At 33.7% G+C, this 24,065-nt stretch overlaps 2 protein-coding genes across 11 annotated transcripts in view; one reads left to right on the forward strand and one right to left on the reverse strand.

Moving 5' to 3' along the window:
- Nucleotides 1-11,446: 11,446 nt before the first annotated feature.
- Nucleotides 11,447-12,950, forward strand: LOC148611731 (uncharacterized). Its single transcript, XM_088592578.1, has 3 exons — nucleotides 11,447-11,684; nucleotides 11,956-12,031; nucleotides 12,562-12,950. Exons 1-3 carry the CDS (start codon nucleotides 11,520-11,522, stop codon nucleotides 12,924-12,926), a joined length of 606 nt encoding a protein of 201 aa, XP_088448704.1. The 5' UTR covers nucleotides 11,447-11,519; the 3' UTR covers nucleotides 12,927-12,950.
- A 1,215-nt stretch (nucleotides 12,951-14,165) lies between these two features.
- LOC148611732 (breast cancer anti-estrogen resistance protein 3 homolog) overlaps nucleotides 14,166-24,065 on the reverse strand; it is a 48,391-nt gene continuing 38,491 nt past the window's right edge. For 9 of the 10 annotated variants that reach the window (XM_088592573.1, XM_088592572.1, XM_088592570.1 and 6 more), the window contains exons 5-7: nucleotides 17,836-19,476; nucleotides 16,044-16,212; nucleotides 14,166-15,156 (exon numbers count right to left, since the gene is read on the reverse strand). In XM_088592573.1, the coding sequence (XP_088448699.1) occupies nucleotides 14,653-15,156; nucleotides 16,044-16,212; nucleotides 17,836-19,476 (2,314 nt within the window). In that variant the 3' untranslated portion in view covers nucleotides 14,166-14,652. Of the gene's footprint in view, nucleotides 15,157-16,043; nucleotides 16,213-17,835; nucleotides 19,477-21,924; nucleotides 23,616-24,065 lie in introns of those variants that run through there. The other variant, XM_088592577.1, reaches the window with a different exon arrangement.

Below are 24,065 nucleotides of genomic sequence, written 5' to 3' on the forward strand. Positions count from 1 at the left end.
ATTAAATCTAGGTATTACAGTGCGCTAAACCTCCCTCTTCCATTGCGGCCTGAATATACCAGTGGTGATTAAAAAAACACTTGCATGCAGTTGTCATAATCGGTAAATCAGCGGTCACATCAGCACAAAAAAGCAATTTACAAAAATCATTACTCATTGTTTTAGAAGAAACTGAGTATTTTTAAACCAAGGACTGATATCTTAAAAAGAATTTGGTAAGATATATTTAAGACGCAACTTCTCATACGCATGATTCAGGAGTCTGTTACGCAGATATGTATAGCTCTCAACGTAATCAGAGTAGTTGGTACTTGTTCTAGCGTAGTGAATCAATTGTGAAATATAAATACCATGATGAAGATGAAGGGATATTGCTGCACAGGTAATGAAAATTTACATTAAAATTTAAGTCGTCGTTTATATTATAAATCTTAATGCTGAGATGAGCACTGTTGTCAAATTCGATATGTAGGTACAAAATAGATGCAGAACAAACTGTTTCTGTAATCTCCTTTATCGCGAGCTCTGGTGGATACAGATACGGTAACCATTTACCAAAATCAGGGTTGTTAATGAAAAATATAGGATTAAGCATCTTTTAATTTTTTTATTCTTTATGAGATTGTGAAGAAATTCAGTCTCGTATGAATATAAAAATAAACGGGCTAGGAGAGGAGCACAGTTAGTGCCCATTGGAATGCCAACTTGTTGAAAAAACTCCACCTAATGTTACAAATGTGTTATCAATGAGGAAAACGCACTTAGCTCTTCTGCGATGTTTGAGAAAAATATGTGGATTTATAACCAAGAACAATATGATTTTTTGAAACAGCTAAAGATTTACAAATAAGACCTTTCAAATGGGATTTCATTTAATTATGTGGAAATGTAGTGTAAAGAGTTCAGAAGTCAAAAGTTTGGAGAGAACTAATTTCCAAAAAGCTGCGGGATTTTCGGTTTTGAAGTAAATCTTCAGAATTTTTAAGTATCCACATTTGATTAATCCAACTACGATAGCATGTGGTATTGCAACAACTTTGCTCTCCACCCTTCACTGCAGACAATATCTTTGTAAGATGAATTGACATCTTCTTCGTAGAGCAAGATGAAGATCCTGCTATAAACCTTTCTTTGAGTGAATTTTTATGAGGTTTGAGAATCCAATACAAGTAGAGTAATTCCTCGCATTTTGTTTCGATGTTGAGAGAAGACATGAAGGACTTGAGGTTGTTAAGGATTTCATCTTTGTCAAAAGTAGTACGTGTGTAAGTGGCATTACTTGGGATGTTACTATCAATGCCCAATGCAATAATAAAACAATTGAGGTATTGCGCTTTACAAACAAATGCAATGTTGTTTAAAGATTTGTCCGCAGGGACGATAATATAATTCTAATGTAGTGAGGAAAGGCATTCAAAAGCCTGTGGTTCTCTCTGAATTTTGAACTATAAGAAACTACCTTACGTAGGATTTCATTCCTAATGATGTATATAAATCTCCAGTGATGATTTGTCCAGAAGGACTGTTCTTAAAGAGAAAAACACAGTCACATGTCAGAGGGGACTTTAAGTGTTCCTCAATGATTAGATTCTGCAATGTCTTTTTATGGTTGAAAATTTTACTACTTATCTTCTTAGTGCAGCTGTAACAGGCAATAGGAACATATTGATTATTGAAATACGGTAGAATTTTGGAAACTACCGCTCTACGATGAAGGATATTGCTGATGTTAATAGCATCTATTGCCTTGTTTAGACTAGCTACAAGTCTCTCTGTAATATATATTTTATTTGATTAAATATCACTAATATCAAATATTCATTCACTATCCAAGTGCTGTACAGAGAGACGGATAGTGAATGAATACAGCAGTCGGATAGTAAATGAATATTTGATAGTAATGATATTTAATCAAATAAAATATATATTATAGAGAGACTTGTAGAAAGTCGATTACCTTGTTAGAAAATGGAATTTATATAAATATCCGATTCTCATCGTGATGAGTTTCAAATTTAACATATTTGAAAAGACAGAATTTGACCACATAAGATATAATGCTGGAAAATCTGTATTTTTTTCCGAAAAAGAGTTGACACCTCCTTCCTCGAGAAGGAAATGTCTCAGATCTTTCAGCAGGGTGACTGCTAGTAAAAAAAATGTTCTAGTGTAATGAACAATTTAAGTTTGTTGTTAAGTAGACAAAAGGTTATTATATCTGTCTGCAAGTGAATATGCTGTAACTGGATCGTGTGCATCTTTTTTCCCTAGGCTTCCGTCGTCTTTGGTCATGGTTACGTTTATTTCTGGGATAGGTGTTAAACAACCTCATTACATTGATTTCATTGTTACCTGGACTAGATAAATTCCTATTACCTTTTATGTTATCGTCACAACCTTAATTAAGGCAATGCAGTACCTAGACTGGTTTCCGATCGCAATATTCAGTATGTTCCAAATATACAAATATTATGAATATCCTCGTGACAGTGTATGCCTAGTAGCTAATACCGAATATACAGTACTTAACTCTTTAATAAAAAAAAATCCATATCGGTGCGGTACGGTCTACTAAGTCTAAGGCCGTTAGTGTGAAGGTAAATTTTCTCTATGGAACGAACCTTCATGTTCATATAAGAGTAATTAAGGAAACCAAGGTTATAGCGGTAATCAAAAGAATATAATCCACGGACAAAGACCAGACATGGAAAACAGATAGACACAATAAAGAACATAAAGTAACTAAAATCATACATACAAAGTAACAAAAGTAAATGAGCAACTCGGACTCCACTAAAAACTGGGAGCATGGACCAGGTGCACCGGAAGAGTAAGCGTCCTCTGCTTTTCTAGAAACACCCGTCGAGTTGCTCATAAAAAATTAAGTCCGGGGTAGACAAACGAGGAAAGGAAAACTATGACCCGTTGAATAAATCAGTTTTCATGATGCTGATGGATACATCATAACGATCCACGAGTTCATGATGACGACCATCAAACTTCTGTAGTGATGACTTCAATCTTGTAGCAACATAACCCTGTTCCAGAAGCCTATTTGTTAGAGTTCTAGTGCGATACAAAAAGTCTGCGTAGTTTCGGCAAGCTCTGGCATAACGTATGAGTTGTGATATGAACACTCCATACGCAGGAGCCGAAGGGATGTTGCCACAGATGAAAGGAAAGTTGATAATTCTGAATGAAAAGTCATCACGTTTGTCGTAAAGTTTGGTCAATAGTTTTCCTTTACCATCGATTTCTAAGTGTAGGTCAAGATATGAAGCAGACTTCACATTGTCTGTAGTATCCTTTATCTCAAGTTCTTTTGGGTAGATGCGATTTATCAAATCCCCGAAATTAGGATTGTTTAAAGATAATACGTCATCTATATAGCGGAAACTGAGATTGAAGGATCTAGCCAAACAATCAAATCAGCTATAAAGTCAGCCTCATAAGAGTGAAGAAATAGGTCAGCAAGTAAAGGAGCACAATTTGTTCCCATTGGAATGCCGACCGTTTGATGAAAAACACGTCCACCACACTGGACAAATATGTTGTCGATTAAAAATTCCAGCATTTTGTAAACATCTTCCTCTGTATATTTGGAAGACGATTTGGAATTATTTCTTACAAAGTATGAGAAATCTCTACCAAGAACTATACATTTGTATAGGTGTACCATCTTTTTTGGAAAAACAACGATGTATAACGTTTTAAAGTCGGGATTTTAACTGAGTATGGGGAATAGAAGTATACAGTGTTGAAAAATCATAGGTTTTAATGCTATTATATTCAGATAGTCTTGAACTGATTGTCTCCAAAAGATCTTTCGAATTTTTCAGGATCCACATTGAATTAATACCACTACGGGAGTAACAAGTGTTGTGGTAGGATTGCAGACCCTCTTTGACAATTGTGAAAGTTAAAAGTTTTGAAAGAGGTTTGGTGGTACATTTTGCAGATCCAGCTATGAAACGTTGTTTGTATGGATTCTTGTAAAGTTTAGGGATCCAGTACATAGACGGTAAATCACAATCATCGTCCTTGGTAGAGAGACCAAAAGAGGATAGCACAGATTTATGGTTTTCCACAATCTCTTCTTTGGAGAGAGTGGTAGCAGTATAGGTCTTATCACTGCTGCTATTACTTTCTACGTCTACCTCTGATAATAAACATTGGATATAAAACGTTTTGCAGACAAAAACAATGTTGTTTTGGGCTTTGTCTGCTGGTACGACAACATATTTGTCATGTATAGTAGACAATGTTTTTGCTACATCGGGGTCTTTGAAAACTGATGTAGCCTTGGCACTCATTGACCTACTTAAAGCTTTCATTCGTTTCAAAATTAAAGACCTCACGGCCTTTAACCACTCTGACATAGAATCAATGTCTTCTTGTTCTCGTTTTATCCATTTTCTTGCATAGTCCTCGACGGCATCCATATGAACTTTAAACTTATAATTCCAATTTATGGAGCGCGGTTCACGGTACTTGGGACCTTTAGAAAGGATATTACGTAGAGAATCATTTTCGATAATGGTTAAATCTCCCGTAACAACTTGACCAGAAGGACCATATTTGAAAGGAGAGCTTTTGTAAGAACAGTCAGGTGGTTTAGCCTTGAAGTCCTCAATCACGAGGTTCTGCAATAGCCTTTTATAATTGAAAATATTGAATGCAATGGGTGAAGTGTAGGAATATGAAATAATTGGTATGGATTTGTCTTTGAAATATGGGGGAATTTTGTTGATAACGTTTTTGTGTTGGAGGATGTTAGCCAAATTAATTGCATCTATACCTTTGTTGGCAAACGGTAGTGGAAGAAATGATCGTTTTTCTTCATCTTGACTTTTCATACAAACTGGTTTAAAGAGTCTGTGGAAACCAATATCCAAAATGATGGCAACAAGTCTGTATAATGATGAGGTGGGGTCAGAATCAGGAGTGTCAAGACTTGTTTTGTAAAGGGAGTGTAGTAGAGTGAGAGGTATAGAATAAAGTTTGGTTCTAATGTGATGAAGTCCAAGAGGTTTTTGTATGAAAGGAAGGAGACCATCTATGGAGACATCATGTAACTTAGGTGATGTATAGTGACGATGGCCATGACTCCTTTCCCGTCTTGGATTTTTGTCAAATAAGTTCATCACATTCATGCTATTGTTATATTGGCTTGAAAGGATTCCTATACTTTTGATGTTGTCATTGCATCCGTAAGGTATTGCAGTACCTAGTCTGCGTATCCAGTACTCCTCTCTTTCCCTATGATAGTTTTTACTTAGAACGGGACTGTTCGTAGGATGGTAAATTTTTTTTCTAAAATACGAACTTTCATGGAGAGGATTGAATGATCTTGTTGATTAAAGTGTTGATAAACTGTCGGGAATTTGGTGGTGTTAATTCCCGAACGATGACCGCACATTCTTTTATTTAATCGTTCTTGCGTTTCTCCGACATATATTAAACCACATAAGTTGCATTCTAATCCATATATTCAGTTTGTTGATTTGCATCTTAAGTCATCGTGACTTCTTGTATGGAAGGTTTTGTTCGTAAGGGAACTGGAGAAGTAAGGGTCGGTTATAAAAATGTTCCATGTTTTGCAATTTTTATTACCACATTTTGATATGGTACAATGTGGTTCGTCATCGTTGTAGTCAAATATATCGTTTAAAGTGATGGAACATGGTTTGATTATTTTAAAATAGTCAGAATTTTTAAACAAGTTTCAATTAAAAATGTAATAGTTTTTGATAAAGTCAGCAAGCCTTGTTCTAACCTGGTCTCGGCCAATAGTGAAGCAATTACCCCTCCCCCACTCACCCACCCATGCAAATTGTAATGTTTAACATGCAAACTAAAACACACAGTCTTGATAACTTAATAAACCCCAACGACCATTTCAGTACCACTATTCCTTTTGTTTATATATTGTTTAGGAACAACAAGTGTAATATTTGAAATATATTTTCATTCTCCTTTCTAACATGCGGGTTTATGAGTTCAGATCCTACATGTTTCTGTAATTAGACCACCTGATTATGACTGTAGTATTTTTGCACACTTTACAAGCGGCGAAATGTACCCTGAACATCCATGTTAGAAAGACAATTTCTCACACTATTATATTATTTCTATCTGTCTACAGGTGTTCTGATTTAAAATAATTACGACATAACGATCTGGCATAACGTATGAGTTGTGATTTGAAAACAGGTGTTGTTCAAAGGGATGTTGCCACAGATGACAATCTGGAATTAAAAGGCATCGCGTTTGTAGTATAGTTCCTTTACTGTCGATCTCAAAGAGGAAAGGAAAACTATGACACATTGAGAAAATCAGTTTTCATGGTAAAGATGATCCACGAGTTCGTAATGACGACCATATAAAACTTCTGTGGTGATGACTTCAATCTTGTAGCAACATAACCCTGTTCCAGAAGCCTAATTGTAAGAAGTTTAGTGTGATACAAAAAGTCTGCGTAGTAACGGCAAGCTCTGGCATAACGTATGAGTTGTGATATGAAAACTCGCAGATGCTGAAGGGATGTTGCCACAAATGAAAGGAATTAAAAGTCATCACGTTTGTCGTATAGTTTAGTTAATAGTTTTCCTATGCCATCTATCTCGAACTGTAGGCCAACATATGAGGCTGTCTTCACTATGTCTGTAATGCCCTTTATCACAAGTTATTTTGGGGTAGATGGTATGTATAAAACCACCGAACCCAAGACTGTTTAAAAATAATACTTCGTCTATATAGCGGAAACAGAGATCAAAGTTTAATTTTAGTTTTCAATCAGCAAAGTATCCGATTTAATTACGATGTAAATATGTTTGCGTCTGGATCCCTTTGTTTACAAATTTTAATTTAGTTTTTGCATTTCAATCAAAAAGGCCGGCCGCGTCTGATGAAGACATCAAAGAACTAAATTTATACTGTATCAATCGATTCCAAAGGCGGCAATTTTTACCACACCATGCGCAGTTTCTTCTTACTTTATTCGATTCAACGTCAAGTTGATAATGCAACGAAATCTCGACATTTATTTTTAGAAAATTAATCGCTTGCAATGCCGATAAAGATGTTTCAACTTATATGGCCACATCTTCAAGCTGCTCAACTGATGAAAAAACTGAGTCTTTTTTTCTGGGTCTAGCTATTTCGACAAAGATGAATTCAAAAATGGGATTGTTGATAAAAGTAGCCCGACGTTGAACATAAAACAATTTGTACAGAACGTGTTAATTTTTTTATGCAAAATTATCCATGATAGGAACAGAAGTTTTCAGTTATCATGACATACCGAATACCCATAGAAGCAATTCCACATTTATGACTGCCTTTCCTGTGATTGTTAGCTCTTTGGATGATCTGCAACAAGATGGCGATACTAACGCACGTATAGCTACTAATGCTCAATCACAAAGTTTGAATTTATCGTAGATTTGGGTGCGGCACAAAATGTTCGGTTTTCTGCAATTCTTCAAAGCAGAGACCTTGATTTGGTTCAGGCAGTTTCAGAAGCAAAGGTCGTTTTATCTCAGTTGCAGGAAAAGCGAGATATTGACGCTGAGTTGGACTCTATATGTGACCGAGCTGTTGTAGAAGTGATTCCATGTGTCCTTCGAGGAGCTTCAGTGCAGCAACATCGTGTGAATATTCCGTCAACAACCCCTAATCAGTATTGGAAACGAATACTGTCTCTTTCATTCATTGACAATCTTTTCCAGGATAGATTGACCAAAAACGAAGATAGATTTCCTGCTCAGCACATCGTCCATTCAATGATACATTGTCTCACAGATGATGTTACAAACGCTTTGTATGACACTTTCAGGTCTGACCTGGCAGACTCATCATTAGATGAGTTCAAACTTGAAGTCCGATAAGAAAAGCCAGGAGGAGGAGTGCAGAGTAACTAGACTTGCTACAAGTCCCTCTTTATAATATATATGCCACAGAAAATGTCGCTCTGATAACGCCACTACTTATTGCTAAAATCACGCAATAATTAGTAGATTTGCTATCAGAGAGATACATGCAATAAATGAACTTTCTATCTAGATATGTATGATCATCTTACTGTGCATGCATTTCGCCTATGCTACGACCGAGAGTGCATAGAATCAAAACTTATCTCCTATGGACAATGGTAACAGAGCTACTAACAGGATTATACGTATTGCATGCAATGACATCGACTAAATTATAGTTTCCTTGTACGTAAGGACCGAAGACTTGCATTCACATTCAGAGTAGACGGCGACGCTGACCTGGATTATATTCATATTAAACTGTGTAGTATAGTAGAGTAAATATTCTAGCTCTCTCTACTTACATTATTCAATTTAAAGATCCAGTGGTTAAATTTTAGGAATACAATAAGCTCTTGTACGTCTAAAATAAAGATACTTCAGTCACATCAGTTATATGTTGAAAATATTCTTAACCCATGCAGATACAGTTGATCCCAAATGAAAAAATCTTGTCTCCGCGCATGTCAATTTTTCATTCTTGATATAATATGTTGTTTGTATTTAATTGGTCAATAATGGTAACTGTTTTGGTGACTTTTATTTTCCTCATTTCCATTATTATTCATTTATCGTATATTAGTGTATAATGATAACGCAAAAAGGTATTAATGCTGGTAGTTTCTGGACATGATTCTTGGTCTCCAATTAACGAAAATTCTGGAGATTCCAGGAGACTTTGCCCATCCCCCCCCCCGGGTCCCCTTCAGGGCTTTGCCCTGAACCTACCGGGGCCTTAAGCGGCACAGACCCCTTGCCGTGACCGTGACAAGCTTTCACATGCATCAATCCCTGTATGGCTACGCCCCAGGATTAGACACAAGCACATCTTGCTTATGAAGTATTTTCCCGTTGTGGAAATATACAATAATTATGAGCATGCGCATACAGAAATATATTTTTTTTAAATTAGTCATGTAAAGCAGAAGAATAAAGAGAGAAAAACGATTTGGAAGAGAAAAGATAAACAAAATGAGACGTATGCTTCCGTGTCATGAGGTTCTGTTCAACGGAATTAATAGAAACTTAAGCAGCAAGGAATCTCTTTGAATTTTTTTTATATGTTCAATAATAAAACGTTTAGTTCGTTGGATAGATCCTTATGTCCATATAAAAATAGTTCTAGGTTAATTGGCAAATTTTCCGTTAAACACGCAAGATTATTCATTAATTACTGCCTTAAAAGGCTGTATAAATGACATTCCAAAAAATAGTGGTTTTGAGTTTCTTCTTTGAATTCGTATCTACAAGTTGGATTACCTACGATATTTACTTTATGAAGATAATAATCAAGAAATGATGCACCGGCTCTCATATGTGTTAGAACAATATTTAGTCGTCTGAGTCCAAAAGCATAGCGCGTGTTTTTTTTTTTTTTTTTTTTTTTTTTTTTTTTTTTTTTTTTTTGTTCTTCGTTCTACTTCGCTTTTGAATTTTGAAAACGATTCCAAATATCCTGTCGATTGATCTTATTCCAATGTCTTATCGTAGAGGGAATAAGTTATTCTGCTGTTATGGAAAGATTAGATGATAGTTAGTAGTACTTTGAATTGTTTGAAGAAGTAAATTATACAATAATGGAGTGCAATTGGTTGTTTAGTGTATGCATCATTTTGAGTTGTCTTCTCTCGCATCTAGATTTGAATGTTTCCTAACAAGTTTCGCGGTAGATTAAATCTATCTTGATAAAAATAGGTAATCCAGTCACAATTTTTGCTGCTTCAAGTTGTGCATTTTCTAACTTATTCGAATAAACTACACCATAGTTGCCCCACACTTCATATCCATATTCTAAAATTGGCCGTACGTAAACTAGACAACGATTTTCTATAGTATTCTTACAAGTTTTATATTTAAGCTTTCCCATCACGTTGATATGTTTCCTAGCACGTTTATAATGTTGTCCATGTAAATATTCCATACACAATTTTGACTAAATGTTACACCTAAATATTTATGAGATTTAACAATTGGAATCGCTTGATTATTGAAGTTAATGTTAGTATTAAGTACACCCATGTTCGAATCATTAAAACCTCCGTCTTATCCGTATTAAACGTCATCAACCACTTTGTATACCAGTCGTCTAGTTCAGCAAGATCATGATCTTTGATTTCATATGTACCAGATCGATTTCAGAAACTCCAAATGATGTATCATCTGCAAAAAGTCTTGTCACTGAAACTAGCTTTTCAAATATATCGTTGATAAAACTGATAAATAACAGAGGGCCTAGCACAGAGTCTTGTGGAACTCCAGCCGAGAAACCGCAAACGGGGGCATTGTATTTTTATTACAACTCTTTCCCTCTTTTTTAAGATAACTTTTAAACCAATTTAAAAGATCACCAGTTATGCCGGATGATTTCAATTTATGCAGTAAACCTTTATGCCACACTCTTTCAAACCCTTCCGAGAAGTCATAAAAAAACAAAGCAGCATGTTTTTCTAATCCTTCAAGAACAGAGTTAAAAAAAAATAATAATTGGTGCACTGTTGAATATATAGGGAGGAACCCGCTTTGGTATTTGTACAAAAGCTTATTCTCAAATTAGTTCTTGTAGACATGTTTATAAATTATTCTCTCCATCACTTTGCCCACACAGCTAATCATAGACATGGGTCTGTTGTTCGACGGTAAGGCGATATCCTTTTTTTTGAATCGGAGTCACGTTTGCGGTCTTCCAGCTGGAGGTTTGCAATATTGAAGGGCTTGAATTAATATTATTTGTAAAGTGATTTAGATTTTTTTTCAGGGCTGATTTTAAGCATCTTATGGCTTATCATATCAGGATGCCTTATTCGGGTTTAGAATTTTTATAACATCTGTTATTGCGGAACTTCTATATTATGGTAAACATTTCATTATTTGATTTTCGCTCCATGTTTGGTAAAGGATTATTTGCTTCTTAAATGTTTGATATAGAACAAAAGCATTCATTTAAAACGATGCACTTTTCATCGTCCTCGTACACCGTACTCGGCAGTGACTGAATATCTGAGACATTTGTTAATGAGAAATATTGTAAGAACCTTTTTTCAGATTTTTTTTTCAGATAAAGTCTTGCATTAGATGTATTTTCAAGAATAAAATTATCTAGATTTTCTCATTTTTTTTCTTTTGCTGTTCTTTTCAAGTTACATGTATTGACCTTGTTTCCTATATTTTTCTTTATTAACGGTTGGCTTATATTTTTGAACTTTTTTCCCACAGTTCAATCACTAATTAACACGTTTATATAGTCTTTCTTATTTCACTTATGAACCAAGGTTTATGTTTACCTTTTATATTTAGGTTAGGTTTACCTCGGATGGAATTTAAAGGACTATACATAGATTAAGTTTGATATTTCAACTGGAAAAAAACATATGCTATTTATAATTGAAAATTTTCAATTTGTTCATTTGTTGCACTATAATACTGCATTTACTCCTCAATAAATTCGTTGCGGTAAAGACCGTCTCATCAATAATAGAAGATAACGAAATGGAAAATCTACGTCTTCATTCAAGTTCATCTGTCTCAGTATTTCCTCAGACAGACAAATGCTACTTTGCAATGTTCTTTTTTGCAATTTGTTTTTGTTTAACAGCAATGCTCATAGCTGTCATAGTGGTCATTGCAAAGTGTAAAATAAATACTGATCACATGGTAAGTGTCGAAAACAATATTTCTATTTTATCGGTAACGAGTTTTTGGTACGTTTGTTAGTTTTTTTTTCTTGTTCTAGGGTAAAACTAAAGTTTTTATTTTCATCGTAGAAGAGTAGTTAACTGGTATTTCGATTAATATTTTTGGATTACAGTCAAGTTTTTATTCTGGAGGAGTTAATTCTTAACATTGGAGGTCTTGCTATAAAGTCTGTGTCCAAATTGATTAGCATCAGTAAGTTGGATAGATTACGACTATGACATTATTACAGAGCGATGTATGCAGCGAACAAGTATGTAACGAAAGATATTGCAAAACAAAAGATAATGGGATCCCCATTGTAACTGGTAAGTTATATTTTCCTCAATGTTACTGTCCAATAAAATCAACAGTAAAGAAGGTTTATATAAGGAAAACAAAGTAGAAAAAACTGCAATATGTTTGATTACAAAGCCCATTAACTGAGTTATAATTAATGGTGTCTGCTAAATTAAAGTATGGGAATATCCCATATAACCCACATTCTAATGAATAATCAATAACATAATTTCTTAAACAGAAAACAAGGAAAATTGAAAACTGTCTTTTTAAACAAAGCTTAAACGAAAAATGCCACGAGTTGCAAGGTGTTAAGGATTGATTTATGTTTATACTACATGTAAGTTAAAGACAACTCATAAAATATTTTGATAATTATGCTTGTATCTTCAGTGCATGGGCATTTAGTAATATGAGGGTCCCTGTTCAGTGCCTTATCATTTTTCTCGTATAATCTTAGTTATTAATGTATCTGGTTTAATCTTTTTTGACACATTTAGTAAATTTAATGCCCTTTTATTTTTGGTTTTTTAATGATTTAAAAACAATGTTTTTACAGCTGCTTTCTTCTCCACGGTTTTACCCAGTAAAGAGATAGGCTATATTCAGTGTTATCTACCAGTTACAGGGAAACATACTCTAGTTTTTGAAAGACCAGACAAGGATGAGTTCCGAATTTGCTCATTCAAACAGAATTCGATAATGAACGTAACATATGATTGTGACGTCACAGGTCCAGACTGTAGTAGCTTATGTACAAACTGTTCACAAGCTTGCAAGACCGGGTGTACACACTTTAAATTTGATGCTAAGAAATTTGAACAACTACAGATTGTAGTAAGACGTAATTGTATACAGGATGGTGGTCACATTGCCGTATGGGACACAGAATTGTTAGAGCATAGAAAAAAAGGTCAAATATGAAAGAATAAAATTGATTAATTTAGTTGTGTTATATTATAGTAGTAAACCAGATTAATTCCTAATTACAATGAAATGGTCAATTCGTTGTATTTCGACAAGTAAGCATGCACACCATATCTGGTCAATCATTACAATTGTGGTTCCGTTTTGGTATTGTTTTTAATTTTGCTTTTGATTGGGTGGCTCATATTTACTTTTCTAGATTACAGTATGTTTGTTTTTTCTGTTTGTTTTTTGTTTGTTTTTGTTTGTTTTTTGTTTTGTTTTTTTTCATCTAGGTGTTTTTCGTATTTCTTCAATCAAGCCACATCATTTTCAGTACAAATCAGAGGTGCATGGGTCAACAGTATGTTAGGATTATGTCAGGGGTAATAAACTTCGGGAATACTTATTCCATTAATACATTTTCTCGCAACAGACATTAAATTTCATCAATGGCAAAATCATTCCTCTTAAATACCCTGGTACATTTGTTTATATTCAGATTAACCATTTTTGTTTCTTTTGTTTTCTTTTGTGCTTCACATATTCCAAGTTTGAACACTAGATGGTCAAAAATGTGTCAGAAGCATAAGAAATCCAACAGCAAAATTGTCAAGACTTGGTATACACTGCACAATTTGCTCAAAACATAAGAATCAACAAAGACAAGCAGATTGTCCAAAAAATGTGGTTGCTGTTTTAGTCCAAATTCAGTTTAATTGAATCCTTGTGATTTTTTCCTACACAAATTAAAATCTTATCTAAATTCCCTGTTTGGGCTACTGACTGGACACTGTACTGTAGTAGGAATAAGAGGGTTGCCATTTTCATATCATATACAGTGAAACCTGTCTAATCAAACTCTGAATAATCCAAAAACCTGTCTAATCAAAACCCTGAATAATCCAAAACCTGTTTCAACTAGACACTTTTAAAAGTACTAAGTACCTTAGGATTAAGTTAAATGTATTTTGAACTTGATAAATTGAACACCTGTCTAAACAGAATACCTGTGTAAAATGAACACCTGTCTAAACTGAACACCTGTGTATACCGAACACCTGTCTAAACTGAACACCTGTGTATACTGAAATCAAGTTTAAAGTGCAAAGGGGTTCGATTTAGACAGGTTTCACTGTGCATAGTATATAGAAATTAGCCTGACTATAAAAATGCACACATGCTAGATAATAAATAAAATGATAACTGAAAAATGTAAATGAACAGATGTCAATGCTAAAATTCATAACAAAGATAGTTACATACTTCTTTTTATTTTGATATTTGTTATAACAAAACAATATTTAAAATCTCAATGCTGAACAAGATTTCAACATGCGGTTGTCTGTTTGCTAGCAAATATGTCATATGCCTTGGTCATAAAAGATAAAGAAATGCCAGGAACATTTCATAGTCATCAAATCCATACTAATTCTTGGAAGATAATCACAGTATCAGCTGCTCATATTTTTGCAAAATTGAATCTTCGACAAAATCAGATGAATTCAAATTATTTTACCCTCTAATAAAATAAATGTTATCATAATACTGGGAACTGTCAAAATGTATCTTATCTTGTGTAGAATTGAACACTTAACTCTACATTTGATTTTTTTTCTTCTAACCACATCCATTAACATATTCTTGATATCCAATAAATTTATAAAATTAAAATTCAGGACTTATATTGCTTAAGGTACAATTTCAGAATATAACAGTACACAAAATCACAAAAATCAAAACTTTATACTGCTGTTCCATCATCTTCAGGGCTCTCTGTTCTATTAGACAAAGCTGTCAACAATTGGTCAAATTTCATCTGCCTTTCTTCTCGTCCTGCAACCACTCCTTTAGACCCCCAAGATATCCTCATGTGAAATTCAGTTCTAAAAATATCACAAGTTTTCACATCTTCTGAGAAATTTTTCATGACTGAAAGTCCATGAAGTTTATATGTACCACACTGAGCAGTCACTAAACGTGCTGTATCTAAATGTGTCAACAAAATATCTAGTCCAAAATTAGGGTCAGATATCTCCCATGGTAACTGAGTTAAAGAATTATCCATAGTCCTTTCAAATAGAACAACGAGTGGAGCAACATCTGGAATGCAAATGTTCTGCAAGGGGAGTAACCCACTTCCATCATTCAGAGTTTTAAATGCAGTTTTGAGTTTTGTGTCAAATGTAAATGCACTGTTTGTGTGATTCTGCCGTAACATTATCCATGTATCCTTCAGTCTGTGGATCTAAAAATATAAAAAAAATTTAATTACCATTTGTAGGAGCAATTTCAAGACTGGTGCATAATTATCAAATTTCTCTCTTACAGAATGAATATATGACAAAACAATGAGTGATTGTCAGAATAAAATCACAACAGTATGCACAGTTTTGTCTGATAGAAATTTTTGCAAAATACAAAAAAACAAAAACAAAAAAAACAAAAAAAACAACACAAAACAGGTCTGTAAATTATAGTCAGTTATTCTCTGATTTCTTACAAAAGTTTATAAATAAGTGGTCATTGTCCTGAAATTAGCCTTGCATTGGGACAGAAGTATTGACCTCGATGGCCTCACCTCATTGCCACTAACCTGGGGGCAGTCAATTTCTTTAAAATAACCACTTGCTCATTAACTATCTAATAAGTAGTCCAAGTTTCCTATTAATTTCTAATTTCCTGTATGTATTTTATGTTATTAAGGCCACGGGTATTTGTCCATGTTCAAAAAATTGAAGGACAAGATCAAGATATCTTAAGTCATGTCCTGGGCCTGGTTTCATAAAAAATATCAATTTGATATTTTCCTCAAGTCCATCCTCAACTCGAATTTCAACCAATCAAATCACTTGAAATTGAAGATTTGAGGATGAGCTGACTGGTTTGAGGAAAATTTCATTTGAAATTTGTTGATGAAACCTCCGTCTGATCTCATTTACAGATGTGGAATATCCACTGTTGAAAGTAACCAGCATATGTTTGTCTTATCTCCTGTTGAGAAAAAAGATTTAACTTTCTTCTATGTTTTCCAAGAAAAAGAAGTTTTAGTGAAAAAAAAACACAAACCTTATTTCATCAATCTATATGAGTATAATAAGCATTATTAGGCTATTAACTGGAACCAATACAAACCTGTGGACTTGTGAGACCTTCCATGACATTAGCAAATCCCAGTAGATTACCAAATGTCGTCCTGAGATGTATGGATATCTGTATCCATTGACTCAGCATAGAAGCCCTCTCCACCAGCTTTGGACAGGTCAGGATGGTAGTCATACAGAATATCTTTAGACAGTGACATCTGTTCATAAAAATTAAAAATACATGTAGGTCAAAGACACAAATGGCCAAATTTGGTTAAACAAGAAGTAGGCGTTCGACAGGCTTGAAATCAAATCCACCGATATATGACCCATACCTGATGCTGAATAACAAATATCAAGATGCTGGGATTAGTATTTGCTGAGAAAGGTATTATGAAAATAATTTCCCTGCCCAATCAACATTTACCATACCATACAAATTCATATGCTACATATGGTAATAAATTTCTGAACCATAATTTCATAGTTTCCTAACAGTGTTTTGTCTGCTTTTTTATGTCTTTGACTCCAGATTATAGATTATACCCCCTCCCTCTTTCTATTCATTTATACAAGTAGGCATACTTTGCTTTCATTAAAATAAACTTCAAAAATTAACAATATAAGAAAATTCCAAGAGTTAAAGAAATTTCTATAATTTCGATGCTTAAAAACCTGGTAAATATGGGCTTTATCTCTTGAAAAATATTTATTCTCTTATCTTAAACAATTCATAAACTTGTAAATCAAAAGGTACCCTGTAAAAGTGGTAAAGTCTATTATGAAAATGGAGCGACCTCAATTAAGGGGAGATAACTCAATCTTTTCATAAAATCTACAGATTTGAGTTTGACAGTGTATTTTAGAATACTGCATGTATTATCTTCGATGTTGTGAAACAGGGAAAATATGCAAGTTTTCTTCGGTAGTACATGTTCAAACAGAATGTACAAAATTTCTTAAAAGTTAAACATACATTTGAATAATTCAAGCTGCAAAAACAACTGAAGGCTATATTGTATATTCAACTAGATTAGTTGTTTCAATACCTTTCACGGTCATGAGAGATCAGCTTTAAACTAACAATGGTGTATTAAGAACCCACCTAAGGCATCTAAGTTTAAATCCATGTTTTTCTATCTCGGGCCAACATATCAAAATTTTATGTTTCTGGCAATTTTTAACCATTAAAATGTTGTTTTTTTCTGTTTACCCTAATTTTTAAATGATATTTTTTTATTGCTTTGTGATTGCAATTAAGAGATGTGGCTCCTAAAACTGCTTAAAGAAATAAGAAAAAAAACCTGAAAGCTAGAATCATTCTCAGTTGATAATCAAATTTCTACAGTTAAGGCAATGAAACTTAATGATAACAAAGACAGTTTTCCCCTTGATTCTTGAATATACCAGATAATTCATTATGAGATTCTCTGTTTTATTTAGACAATATTCACCATGTGTATAAAGCCATAAGTTTTCTATTGGTTTTCCTTGAGAAATTATAACCAGACTACGGTTTAACATAAACCAAAAACTTTTTGTTGCAGTTGTTCTGTAAAAATAACGGTCAAATACTTTTTTTTTATTTGAAAGACTGTAAGTCACAGAATTAAAATTAAAAAAATTGTGAAAAAGGATGGAACTGGACTTTCTATATTAAAATAATCTGTTTGTTTGGTTGTTTGTTGGGGTTTAACGTCCGAGCAGCAATATTTCAGCTATATTCAGGCGAATTTTTTCAATATCCATGTGTAAATAATATTCATAAGTGATAGAACGTTTTTTTCTCTAACTGGTAAAAATACAGAGATCAAAGCAAAAATCTTTAGTATTAACATTACCTTTCCAAAAGGTCTTGTCTGAGTTGAGTCCCCTGAGGAAGTGTGAGTAATTCTAGGCCTGATACAACACCAACTCCAAGGTCATGATCCTCAATGACCTTCAAAAGGTCAAGGTCAAGTTTAGTTATATGGTGGGCTAAGGCTTTTGGTTCAGAGTTCAACAGAATACTTTTGACTTCTATTAAAATGCTAGGTTCTAATGGTTTGTTCTCCTCTGAGAGAAATGAAGATGAAAATAATTTTGGATGAAAATTTGACTGCAATTCAATGACAGGTATTGAGATTTGTCTGTCAGTAGTCCTTGGGGCATCATAATCCATATAACTATTCCTATTGCTGTCAACAGGCAACACATTGTCATCTCCTTCAGTAACAGTCACCGGTATCTCAGGAATTTCTGAATAATCTCTCTGGTCCAGAAAATTAAATCTAGTATCAGATGTTTTGCGAGATTTTGTGTCTATGATCTTGTAATGGTCATTTCCATTCTCAATAGGAAACTTTTTTTCATTTTCAAAATTGTTGTCATAATCCTCTGAAGAATTTTTCATAAAATTGTCATTATCATCTGGTGTAATGGTATGACTTCTTTCTAATGCTGGATTTTTTAGCCATGATGGGACCTGTTTGACCTGCATATAGTCAGTATAGTCTCTATCATCTTCTGGCTCAATATTGTCCCGTTTTACCACCAATGGTTTCTGCTTGTATTTAATGGATGGAATCCTGCTAGGTTTAGGTGGCGGTGGTTTGTTAATTTCACTATCAGAATTTGACAATGAATTTTTCGGTGGTGGGGTAAGCAGCTTGTTTTGTCCATTGTGAATCGTATTATAACCATAGGTAGGTGTTAATACTGGCTCACTTCCTGCTCGCTGATGATACGGTGGTACTACAACATGCGGAATATTCACATTTGATTTTGGGGGAGTGGTCCTTCCTGGAATAACAGGAAGACTATCAGATCTATCAATTTGTGGCACACGGTGAGTAAAAGTTTCGCTATCAACAGGTAGTAATGGTTGACTTCCTGACCGTGTGGGATGTTTCCGTTTAGAATGAGGACTCGTGTTTGGAGTTACCCCAGGAGTATTGAATGGACTAGGCCGTGGTGTACCTCCACCACTTGGAGTGTAATGTCCAGTACTATTTAGACTACTCATAAATCCATATTTAGTATCATAATAACTTAAAGGCATTGTCCTAGCTATAGGATTACTGATCACAGCCCCAGAGGACTTTGTTATTTTCTTCCTATGAGCCATGTAGAACTGTATTAAATCCTGAATAGAACCAAAGAGCTCTTCCTCAAATCGATACGATATTAACGGTATATGGTTGTCTTGTTCCTTCACTTCAGAATTTATCATAAAATGGAGAGGAACACTTCTAGTACAACAGGTCAACACAAAATCACCAGGATGAGAACTACTATCCCGCACTAAAAAATCACCGTCTTTAATAGTCAATTGTTCAGCTCTCTGACGAGATATATTTCCATGATACCAAGGCCAATGTTTTAACTCAGACGGCTCACTTTGCAGTTCGGCAATTAAGTCATGTTCTAGGCGCTCAGCTGAAACATTAACAACTTGGTAGTCTGGAGTATACACAGGTGGTGTAGGGGGCGACGCTGACAACCTAAAATGAAAAATTTTAAAGGTAAACAGGGTTATGCATAAATACAATGGAGCGGAAACAATTTATGGGCTTGAAAAGACACTGGTATGACTATATCTTCTGATCCAAAACATTTAAATGCTACCTTGACTCAGATTATGATTTGTGATGAGCCATTTACCAATATTTACATTGATTATTCATTTTTTTTTGTATTTAAAGATCCTTACAATAGGTTAAACAAATTAGAAGTCATTTTAATATAGTTATTTGAACCCTAAAGAAACTAAATTAACATGACCAATTCTGATGTCAGCTTTATTATGTAACTAAAGGGCTTCTAATTTATCATAAGAATGACAAAAATCTGTTTAATTATGAATCATGTAACAGGTTGAGCTATTGCTATTGTTTGGATACCACAGCTGTTGTTTGGCCTAATAAAAGGACAAAAAATATTCAATTATTGTGGTCCATTTTACAATGGTTTTAAAAATAGTCCTTTAATGAAGTGTGCACAGACATTCTAGTATTACTAATGAGTTGCTCTAAAACACTCCCAAACTTGAGAATTTCAGTCATCTGTGTCATGCATGCATTTAACAAAATGTAAATTTAATTCACAGATCCAAGATACATAAGTTGCATGCAGTAGTGTTGCATGCAGTAGTGTAAGTCAATGTTGTTTATGCCATTGTATAAAAGGGTCTTTTTATTAAGGTAAAAATTAATAAAAATTAATCAAATTTCTCAATAATAAGAGAAGCAATGTAAGTGAACACTATGCAAAATTTAAATAATATTGGTTACATAAGTTTTGATTGAGAGATTACACTATGTAGGTATCTATAAGCATGACGGACAAACAGTGGCCACTAGAACTGCCTTCACCCTTTGTGACACAGGTATACTGGAATACATGTATGTGTTGTTATTACTCAAATATATATTTAAGTACCAATGTTATCATGATTACAAGGAGAATTAGAGGAACTGTGAAGAATTCTAGCCCCCCCCCTTTTGCAACATTTGATAACATGACCATTTTTACCTCAAAATTGATTTGGAATAAGGTCTAAAATAGAATGTACACAAATAAATATGTAATAAATATTCTGTGAACGTTTCATTAAGATCAATTCAGTACAGTAGGAGTAATGAATGAGAGAAGAGTACCCTGATAAGAGATGTATACCCTATATTCATAAAAGATTTTGATATTTAAAAATGTTTTGATATGGAACCCCCCAAAAAAAACATAACAAAACAAAACAAAAAAAAACAAAAAACAAAAAAAAACAAAACAAATTTTTTTCTTTGTAAATTATCTTTAACTTGAAGAGACAATTACAATGTAACCAGTCCAAACCAGGCACTTTTTTGAAGTCCCTTTCTATCAAGTCAAATAAATTTTGAACCATCATAAACTGAACAACTGTGTAAACTGAACACCTGTGTAAACTGAAAATCTGTCTAAACTGAACCAATATTAAATTCCAAAAGTGGTTTGGTTTAGATAGGCCTCAGAGTCATTTCATTGTTCCTTTTTTCACAGATATTTGTTTTATTTCAATAGAACCAATATTAAGATGTATTACTTAATTAAAACTTAAATGTTACAACTTAATAAAAAAATGTTTAGTTACTTACTGTAAACTTACAATAAACAAAGTTTAAAAGTTTCCTAAACAGATCAATGTGTATCAGTATACATACCATGTAAAATATGTCACAAATTATTGATTGAGGTTAAATCACATGGGATATATGCTTGAAGACACCAACTTGTCATTGATATGTAAACAAATGTGTGGCATATAAAATTCTTATCATACTAAAGTGTCATTTTTAAAGGAATCAAATTTTGGCATTAGTTAAATACCAAAAAGCCTCCCCACCCATTATTTTATCTTGTGGTATGCACAAATTACCTTTTTACTGCATATAATCTTCTCACTGACCTAATTTTGTGAATGAGCCAGCTATGGAAATCTTGGATTTACATAAATACTGTTCAAGTTTATCCTTCAGATTTTGCTTTGCACTTCTTAGCATAAAAGGGTACACACGTTGAAATAATAAATCAAAAAGTCTACTATTAATGGTATTTTTTAACTAAATGTGGTTTTAAATTCCACTTGAACTGGGATAAAATTCTGTGTTGCTCCTGTAAATCTAATACCAATTTTTCATTAATAAAAACACTACCAAAATAACAATTTCTATTTTTCAGTATCAATACTAAGTAATATGAATGAAACAATTCCTCAATTTTTTTTCATAAACAAAAGCAAATACCATTGTTCAGATACCTTCTTTTAAATTAAAATGAATAATCTGTCATAAGAAGTAAAACTCGTCTGAACTTTGAAAATACTGATTAAGGTCATAAAAATCAATTAAAAAAATACATGTTTAAAATATTTAAATATTAACAATTATAGTATTTCTCATATGTAACAGTCTTACCCTTGACCAATAAGTAAATCGTCTTCCCACATAGAAGTCCTTTCCATGTTAGAAAAATTTTAATATTTCACCACTAAAAGCTCAGTCATATATCATAGCAGATAGGATCGCTAACAATACAAACTACGTTATAAATATCTGGTGTCGGAAATTCATTGTAAACATCTCAAGTAGGCTTTACCTTAATTGTCCCTTACTCAGTATTTTACATGTACTGGACAGGTAATAATAGGGTCAAAAGGTCAATTTTTATTGTCATATGGTCCTGCATGTCAAATGAAATTTAATCCTGTCTTCCTTGGACATGTCTCCATTGATGAAATCATGACTTAGAAATCTTCGAAGGACATCACTGAATGCATGAGACTGTGAAGTGTTTACTTAAGTTACCAACACTTTTAAAAACAGCAAGCTGTATAGGAAACAAAAAAGCATGTCAATGTTTTGACAGACAAAGGATAATTGTCCTCTGAATTTTAGGGCTGATACAAGACAACAAAGGAGGGATAATTTAAGGCTCATTATCTTAGCATGTCAATAAGTGTTTACAGGCACATTAAAAGTTTCAGGCATGGGACTGGAAATATTCAACCTATTCCATCTGAGTATGTATATTCTTAGAATATATTTTATGCCAAATCCTTAGAAAATCATAATTTATGTTGATGTCTTATGCACCCTGTTATCCAATATCCCCTCATATTTCACTTCTTCTATTCATGTATATTCAAAGTATACAGTGAAGTCAACTGTGCAATCTGATCAGGCTTTGTGTGTCATTAGCAGTATCTCCACAGGCAATAAGAGCTCAATCTAATAGCACAGATGATTAACCCATGGGTTAGACATCTACACTCATAGCAAAGGAAAAACTAGTCCAATTCCTCTACCGATTAAAGAAAGATCATTTATTTTAAGTGTTTCAGATGATGTGATGTGTCATCAGTGGACTCCATCATTAATCGTGTCTGTCAACCAGGGATAAGACACACGAATAAGACCACAATTCAACACTCCTGTCGTTACGGGATTAACCTCTGACCACAAAGGTTTCCTACTGACTTCATCATCTCACCACGATTCAATTACCATCTATTACAAGGTGTAAAATAGCCACAAATTATGGTCTATTGACATTAAGGGATGTAAAGCTTTAAGTAGTCTAGTGATAGACTTGATAGTCTCTCCTTATTGAACTTTAAATTTTCATGCTTTAATACAGGGATAAAAATGATTTACCAATGTAAGACTTTAAAATATTTTAAAAAGTCCTGTATTATTGTAAGACACTGAAGGACATAAAGAAGTAGTCCGTGTGAGACTTTAAAGAATTACGGCAAATCAAAGGGGGCCTGATCCTGAACTCAATTCAGCAGCACCCCTCTCCCAAAAGCCAGTCAATGGGTCCCCTTTTTAGGGATTTACTGGATCTGATACTGTAGTACGAGTGTCTGAAACTTTGACTTGTAATGTAATACTACAAATAGGGTGGGTAGGTAAGTCTCGTCATGTGACTCCACGGTTTCACAAGAAAGGGGACAAGTCTATCATTCAAATGCCTGGAGATCTGTTAATTACAGAGCAATAAGTTCAGTACTAAAAGCAAAACATCTTTTTGTGTAAAAGTACCGTTAAAAATGCCAAATATCTATTACTACATGCTGAAAATGTTAGAAAAAAAAAATATGAAATAGAAATTTTGCATTGCAATTTAGCATTTCTAGATTCCAGAAGTAAACAATAAAATGCAGATCAGTCTTCAGATTTCAATAAATTCTACACTGGAAATTTCAGTTAGAAAAATCTAACTAGAACAAGACTTACAGACCCTATAACAACTATTTATTTACCTTTACTTATCAATTTTACCTGTGTTCTAGTGGCACTAGGTCAGCATTAGTATTACCCCCTCAGAAAAATTAAAACTGAATCACAGGTACTTAGTGCATACATGATCCATAAACATACACATCATTTCTGGTCTCATTTGATTTAACACAAATTTAAAATTTTGAGACAGCATTTTTCCCAAGGGTAGATAATTCATATTAACACTATGGTCGACCTTATTTTTTAACATTACATATTAGATGTTCCAGAGTCACTTCCCAGCCCAAGGTGGACATACATCACTATGGCAG

The sequence above is a fragment of the Perna viridis genome, chromosome 7, assembly GCF_037379345.1.
Source record: "Perna viridis isolate PV_CMFRI_1.1 ecotype Kerala chromosome 7, ASM3737934v1, whole genome shotgun sequence".
In the NCBI taxonomy this organism is placed as follows: domain Eukaryota; kingdom Metazoa; phylum Mollusca; class Bivalvia; order Mytilida; family Mytilidae; genus Perna; species Perna viridis.